Here is a 10,323-nt window from a genome sequence, read left to right as displayed (position 1 = left end):
GCCACTGGGACTAATTTAGGACCTCCAGAATCACCTGTTCTAGGTGAATTTTAAACCTGAGGGTGAGATAATAGGGTCTCAATGAACAGAATGATAATGATCATTGGATTTGTATATATGTACCACCATTGCTCAATCAGTAATCCTGTAATTATTCCAAATTTCCATAAATTTATGCTGTATATACATAAATTTAATACATTCATAATGTAAACTTTATTTCAGAGTATAAACACCCCAATAAAGCTGATTTGAAATACAAAACTGAATTATAACACCTTCTGTTTTTCAGTTTTCCCCAGAGAAATTATTTTTCCACAGTTATTCATAGTATATCTGTGTTTCATTTCAGGCACAGTATTGCATACTTACCATTTTACATACAACATCACTCTTTACTAAACATGAAAATATCCAATTTTTCTCACACATGTCAATGTATTTATGATTCATAATGGCTCTTAATGCTGAGTTACATCACTGGATTATACATTTTCAATAACTACTTTTAGTAGGAAATTAAAACCTCTTGATGTAAGATTTTAATGTTAATGAGTTCAGTAGTTGAATAGAATTAAATAATCGGTGTAATCAACTTGTTAATCATTTTGTATCTGCCCCTTGCTTTCTATTTTAAGCATGTAAATGTATATTCATGCATATTGTAAACTCCAATGTGACAAGATCATTGTTATTTATTTCACAACCAATATTTCCTGTAAAAAAATTAAGAAAAAAATCTGAAATATACATTCCAGATATTCCGTATTGAATTTCAAATATTCCTTTTATAACATGTTTATCCTTATTTCACAACTTAACCTTATTTAACAAACAAAGCATCAGTATTTTACAAGTTTAAAAGTTATATAATTGGTGACTCAAATGGCTTTGTTTTTAAATAACGATGAGGGTTTACTAGACATTGCAAATATTAACTTTACTCACTAATTTATAATGAATCACATTTTTATTTTTTATTTATTTAATGGACATTACATATATTAATTTCCTCTCTAGTTTTTGGGCTTGACTTTTTTCTTCATTAAGGGAATGGTTTACTAAGTATACAATAGTACCCATATACAGACTGTCATTTAAAAGAATTAATTTAGGTGCCTTACAGTAATTCAATGGGTATGAGCTGCAAAACATTACAATGATTGGCCTCAGGATAAAAAAAAGAAAAAAAAAGAATTCAGACAGGTAGGACATATTAATATGATTATCAGTTATGAACCAATAGAGAGGCCAGGTTCACAGTCTAAAGTGTGCTTGTATGAAATTATATACTATATATCAAAAATGTGCATGTTGGGTGGAAAAGGGTGGAAAAAAAGCAGATCACTCACAGAAAACCCTGGTGTCCTGATTGTTGAAACAAACACAGATTTGAGGAGCTAGAATAAATTATACCATTTAGTTTATCACTTTCTCAGCATTAATAATTGATTTTTATTAAGTTTATTTATTACACATGTGGTAAGGATCTTTTCAGAATGGTTGTTATGGGCTATGATACTTTACTCTTTGTAATGTATTTTGAATAAACCCAGAAAAACCAGACCAGAAAAACTATGTTTACTTTAAACAACCAGTCATGTTGAAAAAAAAATGTACTTTCCCTGACCTATATTGGGCTTCACTGCAAACATGGGCTCACTGGTTTAGCAAACCTTTAGTAAACCCCACCTGAATGTAGAGCTACTAAATTGTGACATGTCATTAACTGATAGTGTTTGAGCCAGATTTGTCATTGTTGATGTGCAATGTTTATTAACTAGGACTATTTTTTTGCTTTTTGTTCCTTTATAAAAAAAATTAGTTACTTTACTAACAAGCATTTGCTTTAGCACAACAAAAAAAGGAAGTATAATTAGCTTATCCCACTTTGTAAATCAATTTGTATGCATGCCGATTCATACCAAACTTCTATTTATACAAAAAATTGCAACAATACAGTTATCTTTTCCAGTCCTTTTTGCACAAAATTTATTTACAATGTTTACATAAATGTTCCATGATGGGACTATGGAAAAAAAATGTATGCACGACTGATGCCTTGCTGAGAAATAAAGTCAATGTATTAAAAATAAATCTTCTACAGTTCTTGCTTTCCTTTTTTTGAGCTGCATGAAAACAGGAAGTGATGCACAGATTGGTTGTCGCTGAATGGGGACACTGATGCTCCATTGTGACAATTATGCTCCAAACACATTGCCTTTTGGTTTCCATGCCTCCTCCTACCAGCCTCCTTAAGACACTGCCTGGCCTGCAACAGCTGATTAATCATTGTTGATGACTGCAGTTTTTCCCATCCTTCCCGATTTACATCTGTTCAGGCCAATTCAAATATGGTGAGTAAATGAATTAGACATGCAAATTCAAGCCCCAGGCTAGAGAGAAAGACGGAGACAGAGAAAGAAAGAAAGAAAAAAAAAATAGACAAAGCTGCAGAGAAAAAGCGCATGGCTGAAATCCTTGGATTGAAATAAAAAAAGATCTTCTGCCTGACATACTTATCATAATGTTCTAAAATGACCTGCAAATGAGGACTTTCAGTCGTCTGCAGGATAACTGTAAGGCTTTAAGTAAGGAGGCTTCTGGAGGAAGTGAAGAGCTATGGAAACAACACACATAGTGTGGAAAAATTTCACATTTTTTTTAAAAAAATCTATAAGAAACAACATAATATGGTTAACAGTATAATATCATTTACAATATTTCACTCTTTGTTCTCTTAATGTCTTATATATGTATTTATCGTGTCCCCAAAAAAGTTGATTTTCAGCATCTGCTTTTTTTTGTCAGCGTTCCCTATGTCAAAGTATGTTCTTGTTCCTATGTGGTGCCAGGATTGGAACTCTGGTATTGTGGCAGAAAGACAACACATGAAATTTGCCATTTCGGAATTTCAGACATTTTTCCCTTAAATTATTGGGCATGTATGTCCATGACATGCCCACTCATGGTGGGGTCTCCTGTGTTAAGTACTGAGGGACTAGAGGCTGACATTGGCATTGCAGGGTGAGAAGGTCCCCCGTGCATCATCATCGCTGGGTGGTGATGGTGTCCAGGAATGTAGGTATGCATAGACGGCCCATGGCGCAGCTGAGTGTGATGCAAGGGCATCTGTGATGGAGGATAACCTGGTTGTCCCATACTCATGCCCATTGGCCCACTTGGAGATATGTAATTCCCTGGCATACCTTGCAGTCCTAAGAAAGAGAGGGTAAGAAATAAGCAAAATAACAAAGTTTGCCATTGTGTTCATCTGTTTTCAAAATGAAGTAAAAAGAATAAGCATGCATATAAAATAATATATAAAAGAAAAACTTTAGCTGGGGGAAAAGTGATTTACTTTTTTCTAATGTGAACTCTAGAAGCACAGTATCATGGCTTAAAAATCATTTCCTAGCACCTGTACTGATTCACAAATGTAATAACTTCAGAATGAAATCAAAACTAGATCATATTGTAATCCACTAGTAAAAGTATAGCTAGTATTGTCCACAAGATCTGTGCTACTGGCAAGTTTTAGGTTAATATGTTAAATCAGATACAAAATATCTTCTCTGAAACCATGGATGAAAAAAATAATATTCAGATATGGGCTATTCTTACAGCTACAAAGGACATTTCCAGAGTCAAACCTTCAAATTAATAAAAATAATCAGACTCTAATTCTCACTGGAATAATGACTGCCAAAGAATTAACTTTTGGGTGGCCTAAGATGGCTACATCTCACCCTGAGAACAGCCCTTCAGAAATCTGCTTATCTTTTCCCAATGATCACCTGACCAGAATGGCAAGTGCTCTTCATATAATGCTACAACATAGTGCACTGATGCTGATGATGATGATGATGGTTTGTTTTATGTTCTAATGGCAAAACGGGAGTAGGTAAATGGGCACTATTCACTTTAACCACTTTAGCCTTTTAATGTTTTTGGCGACACAGAACAGGAGATGATCGGTTATCTCTTCAACAGGGACACTGGCTAAAGCAAAAACTATTTTAGAAGGGAAGGAAGGTATGTTTTATTGCTGTATCTGCCTTCTTGACTTGGTGACAACTGCACCTCCGTTTCTTGTACAGCTGCCACAAAAAGAGGCAGTTATGGAAAATTTTCTCCATGGTGTTCCAGACATAAAATTAGAACCTGACAGGAGTTTTATCTACCCCCACCTCATCCAATACTAAAATTTGCCAGGAGTTAGGTATTTGGGCTCATTCACATTGCTTGCACGCTAAACCAGAGTGGTTTAGTGTGCCGGCAAACTGTTGGTTTCAGCTGCAATGAGCCATTGGTGGTGTGATGCGCATTTCGGCGTGTCATACAGTTCTCTTTTTTTGTCAACTTTATGCGCAAGTGCATAAAGTGACATTTCTTTCAGCGTGGTGCGTTGTGCTATTGTGCATTGACATATGGTGCCTTGCTGTGTGCGGTGATAAAATGCAGTCTTCTTTTTAGCTCCACTCACTGCACCACACCTCTGGGCTGCGCTGTAATGCAAACAAGATACATGGGGGTTTATTTACTAAAGCTGGAGAGTCCAAAATCAGACTCCCTTCTGCATAGAAACCAATCAGCTTCCAGGTTTCATTGCCAAAGCTTCATTGAACAAGCTGAGGTTAGAAGCTGATTGGTTTCTATGCTGAAAGGAGTCTGATTTTGGACTTTCCAGCTTTAGTAAATAAACCCCATAAAGTCCATCATGAATACTGCTGCCAGGCTCATCCACCTTACCAACCATCAGAGGTGTCTGCTACCCCTCTCTGGCAATCCCTCCACTGGCTCCTACTGACCAAATGAATGAAATTAAAAATACTATAACTTACAAAGCTATCTACAACTCTGCCTCCAGCTACATCACTAACCTGGTCTCAAAATATCAACCAAACGACTCTCTTCCATCCTCCCAAGACCGACCCTCTGCTCACTGGTTCCCGTGTCACCTCCTCCCATGCTCACCTCCAGGACTTCTCCTGAGCTTCTCCCATCCTATGGAACTCCCTACCCCAATCTGTCCGGCTATCTCCTAATCTATCTACCTTTACACGATCCCTGAAAAACTTTCTCTTTAAAGAAGTCTCTCCTGCTTCTAACTAGTAAACTGCCTTTTATTTCCTCCATCAGCTCATCCCCCACAGATATTACCTTTTGTATCACTCAAACATTCCTCCTTGATTGTAAGCTCTAATGAGCAGGGCCCTCTGTTTCCTCTTGTACCAAATTGTTTTGTAACTGTAATGTCTGTAATGTCTGCCTTCATTTTGTAAAGCACTGCACAAACTGTTGGCGCTATATAAATCCTGTATAATAATAATAATAATAATATAGGACAATTATTTTCTATGTGCCCTGGTGGTGACTGACAGTCATCCAGCATGGAAAATTGCCATTCACTGCACTATATGTAAATGGCCCCTTAAACTTAAAATAAATATGTTCTATTTGTATAGTTTGTAATTAAACATGTCTAAGGATTTGTCACAATTCACTCAATACTCTGCTTCCTTATTGTGCCATACTGACCATATTATCTCACTGCAATCTACCAGGCAGACTTTGTATGATATGAAATAGCAACATTTTAAAAGAAATCAACTTTGAATCTATGTGATCTAGGTTGCCTAGGTTTTAGGTCACCTGAGGGTATTTTAAATGCAAGAAAGATGTACTTTTTATTTAAAATAATAATTAGATTTGGTAATTATACAACCACTTTAACCCCTACACAATCTGATTGTTTTAAGTAATGCTCAAATCTGCTGTGTTGCTTGCTGTTTTTTCCTATGACCTGCCTCATAGAATCAGACTGGTCAATCTGAGACGAGACAGACATGTTCTTAATTGTCTATATTCAAACCGTTCCTTACTTAAAACCTTTCCGAAAATACACCCTGTGCTATTACAACACAAATCACACTACTTAAGAGCCCTCTTCACACACTTTAAAACTATTCAATAAAAATAGTTACTAAAATACTATCATAAAATAAAATGCATTATTTAGGACTGACGAATGGAAGCATTTCTGCTCCTTTTATACATGCAAGAAATCAATAACTGTTAGCAATTAATTCCTTCCTTGTGATCATGAACGTTTAAAATAAATCAGACTACAAACTCAGTCAAGCTTTCACTAAATTTGAGAACAATGGGGAAACGGAACGTAAAACAATAGCCCCCCTGCTTTCTGTGGGCCTCTGTCTTCTGCATGGTTTGCTCTAGTTGATGAAAACTGACAGGTGTATTGTCTCAGAGAGCTATAAGCTCCATAATCATCAAGGGTGAACGGCATAACGCTATTCCTAAGTAGGTTCAATTGGCTTTAGTTCTAAGTAATGTTGCAGCATGAACACCTTGGATTCAGGTCTCAGGGCTCCAGCAATGAAAGGCTGCTTAATCTAGCCTAAAGGAACGTTTTTCTTTTTTTTCTTTTTTTTTTTTTCCCACTTACTAACGAAAATTGCTTATAAAATATACCATATCCACTGGTCTTTAATCAAAAGTAATGATATTTTTCATAATATCCTATTAATTTAATTGGTTATGAAGCATAGCATACATCATTTAAATTTAATTGACCCAGAAATTAAGAAACAATATTTAGATTAACTAAACTGGGAATGTTCATGATGTGTGAGACAGAGGCTGATGGCTTCCCAGAGCTTGATGTTTGATTCAAATTCAGGGTACACACAACATTGGCCTTGCAATTAGGAATAGATTAAGAGCAAGAAGGAGAAAAACAACAAACCGCAGCAGCCCTTTTTTTTGATGGCAGAACAATAACAGAAAATCAGATTGCGCCTGCACAGCTCTGCATTCCTTTAGGGAAGAATAATATTTTCCTTGCTAAATAATACAAAGCAAGATTGTGGCCCACTATTTTCAATCTCTCTCTCGTTCTCTCTAGACTTCACTGGGGCTGCCGCTGAAGATTGCATTAATGATCTCTATTTTTGTATACTGAATGAGTCAAATCCATTTGTCACACTGCAAGTGATGGCATACTTAATTTGGATATAGTCAATTAGCCCAGGCAAAGCTGCACAACCTGCTGTGCACACCTCTATTTTGTATTCTTTTACTTTCCTTTTGCCACACATAATCCTATTATAAAGGACAGACAAAGAGAAGCAAAGTGGAATTTCAAAGTTTTTCTCGGATGGAATCTTGTATGAAGCTGTGTATTCTTTTTTTTCTTTTTTCGCCTAAGTCTGCGTTTACTTTGCTTTTAAAAGTCACTGTTTGCAATCTGGTGTCTTGCAGGTTAGTGAAGAAGTGTAACTCATGCATCAACTGTGGTTAGGCAGATTTATGACACTACAGGGACATGCTCTTTCCTCTCCTTGCACTGCTGCAGACTGCTTACATTTTGCAAATCAGTCTGTTGCCATGGCAACCTGCTCCCCCCCCTCACCCCCTGCCTGTTTCTTGTTTTGTCATGTGGTCAGTATTGTACAATATCAACACAACAGTAAATGTACAATGTGAAAAGTGCTCTATGTAACAGAAAAACATTTTATTTTTTTAAAAATCAGTAGGAAAATAAAGGATACCTGGATTTTCATGGAAAAGGAATGAACAAGCATGAAGCTATGGGCAGGGAGAATACACATTAAGAAAGAAAACACATAAAAATAAAATAAAATCCTAGACAAAATAGAAACAGCAGCCCCCGTTGTACTTACTTCCCCCTTGCTTTGCCATTGGTTAACTAGATGATGGTTACATGTAGTGCCATTGCCCCTCCATGCCCATATTCATGCCCATTCCACTCATAGGTCCTAAAAGGGAGATAAAATCCAAGAAGAGGCCAGCAGATCAGAGAAGTGAACAGAAAGCACCAAAAGACCCCATGTCATACACCATTTGCAAGGAAATCAAGGCAAAGATAAAGCACCCAGATTGACACAGCCATATTTTGATTGGCAGACAGATCAAGATATAGCTAGATAAGATAAGGTAGGCTATCAAGGCTCAAATTAAACATTTAACTCTCTGGTTGACATGTGCACAGTTAAGCAATAATACTATATAAAAGAATACGAGAAGTAACCAGTCTTACCTGGCGCTCTAATTCCCATGTGTTGCTGGCCGTCCATTACAAAACCTCCCATCGGTTGTCCGTCAGGATTGTAAGGTGTTCCTTGACTTACTAAAAGCATAAAAATACTGTTATGGTCTAATCTCCAAAGGACACAATCACTTAGACAGAGATGCAATAAAAATACTAGAATAAATGAGAATAGCTGACCATTGTATTTGTTATAGGTTTTGAAAATAGTTCAATTGCTTTGGGCCACATCTACACTTTTTTTTACTTTCCCCACATTTTATAAGATGGTAAAATAATATGTAATTATTGAAACACTATATCAATACTCCAACATTTGCAGTTCACATACAACAGGAATCTTTGCATGTTGAAAAGTCATAACTGATAGAACTTTAGACAAATTAGTAACTAAAAGAAACCCAACACCATTTTTTCTGATCGGCATGCCATTGTAGTAAATGATGTTGATATCTCTTGCTTGGTATCAAGAGTATACAACACAATTTTGTTAAAACAAGGAGTAGAGATTCAGAATTCCCAAAGACACTTAAAATAAGACTCCTGCGTTGTATTGTAGGTTTTAGTTAAACACATAGCAAGCGTGATTTCAAGTAAAATGCCTTAAGGTAAAGATAAAAAAGATCTACCTCTGTGGGAGTCTTTGAACTTTGTTGAGTCCAATAAGTGATACTGACCCTTTTACCCTTTTGACAGGTAATAAAGTTTACCGCATTTCCACACCAAGCCATGCACCAGGGAGTGGTCAAAGTAGCAGAAAGTATAGCTGAGAAGAAAAATTCATTCAAAAAGTTGAAATGTGTAGAAAAAAAAATGCGACTTAAACCAATTGTTGCACCACTGCAAAAATAGAGGACTGATGCCTTGCTTTGTTCTACTCCCGGCATTGCTTTTATTTACCAGGTATTGGACCTCCCGGTGAATGGCTTGATGATGGTTTTCGCCTGCGTGACTTGAAAACAGTTACTATGGGGGACTTGCCTGCTCGATTGGACTGGTCTATCATAGGCTGGACTATTCTTCTTCTAGCATTTATAAACCTGGAAAACACACACAAAATAAATTGGATTATTGGCGTATTTCTGGATTCATTTTCTGCAAAGTTCTAAGAACAACACATTACAACCACATGCAAATGCTCTTTTATTTGTCTGATTGCTGTATGTTAAACTGCTGAAAACGTAAAACTAATCAGTAAAGTGCGGTACACACTATGAGAAAATCAGAAGAAAAATTCTGTATGAGGAATGATCGTTCAATTTCCCATATAGTGTGTACACAACGTTTGACATCCGATTCAGACTTTTCAAATGAAAATTTCCGAAAAGAGACAAACTACAAAATTTTTCTATACGATCAAAATTAACGATTTTCGTTTAATGTGTACTGTTTTCGTATGGGAAAAATCAGATATGAAAGACTGCGCATGATCAGAAACAATAAACAACAATAATGTACACTACGTTTCTACGTCAAACAAAAAAAAAAGCCTTTGTCGTTCGAGAATTTTCGTACAATTAGTTCAATCCTCAGGTTCAACTTGCTGTGAAACATCAAGGAAAACCAGATGATCTTTCGCCTGATTTTCTTATATTGTGTACCCAGCTTAACTTTGGGTTACGCCACTATATTCTTCTTTCTATGGTGTTTTAAATGTAAATAAAGACAATAGAACTGAGGTTTTAGCAGACAACAGAACTACTGTAGTTTAGTCAAATGTTCTACATGGAGATACATTTTCTTTGAAACCCACCTAACCCCTGATGACCTTGCTCAGTACAAGTGCATCCTGAACTGATTTATGTTTGCCTGCTTTTACCACAGTTGGACTTTTCCATTTAAGCTCTACATGAGGGAATTAGTCAGGTTTGCTGAAAAACAATATGTGTGCCACTCTACTTCCAAGTCTATGGGGGAAAGTAATCGCAAAACGCCTTGAAGGGTGAAGTCTAATACAATAAGTCTAGCATGGCTAGCTTTTGTTTTGTGGCTTCTTCACAACTTTTAATAAAATCCTCCCTTTTCCTTTGGAGTTTAATTCTATTTTAATGCCCACTATTAAGATAATGAACTGTGATGGCAGTATACCATCAAATGAGGGAACGTCTGGATTTTTATCACCACTTGCTCACACACTGCTGGGGAGTTCAGAACAAGGCATTACACTTATAGGGGTTTTTTTTTTACTTTTTCAAAGAGTGGGGTCAAGACAAGGTCAAAGCCACAGAGCA

At 36.4% G+C, this 10,323-nt stretch overlaps 1 protein-coding gene across 2 annotated transcripts in view; it reads right to left on the bottom strand.

The window, feature by feature from the left end:
- Positions 1-1,962: 1,962 nt before the first annotated feature.
- Positions 1,963-10,323, bottom strand: part of MEIS1 (Meis homeobox 1) — a 193,318-nt gene continuing 184,957 nt past the window's right edge. Inside the window, exons 10-13 of one of the 2 annotated variants that reach the window (XM_089676087.1) lie at positions 8,993-9,132; positions 8,084-8,173; positions 7,707-7,802; positions 3,079-3,218 (exon numbers count right to left, since the gene is read on the bottom strand). In XM_089676087.1, coding sequence (XP_089532213.1) covers positions 7,744-7,802; positions 8,084-8,173; positions 8,993-9,132 — 289 coding nt within the window. In that variant the 3' untranslated portion in view covers positions 3,079-3,218; positions 7,707-7,743. Of the gene's footprint in view, positions 3,219-7,706; positions 7,803-8,083; positions 8,174-8,992; positions 9,133-10,323 lie in introns of both variants that reach the window. The other variant, XM_089675382.1, reaches the window with a different exon arrangement.

The sequence above is a fragment of the Staurois parvus genome, unplaced genomic scaffold, assembly GCF_062004578.1.
Source record: "Staurois parvus isolate SC_StPar_1 unplaced genomic scaffold, SC_StPar_1.0 ptg000001l, whole genome shotgun sequence".
Classification (NCBI taxonomy): Eukaryota; Metazoa; Chordata; class Amphibia; order Anura; family Ranidae; genus Staurois; species Staurois parvus.
Note: the sequence above shows the minus strand (reverse complement) of the source record. Positions and strands in the feature narration are given on the sequence as shown.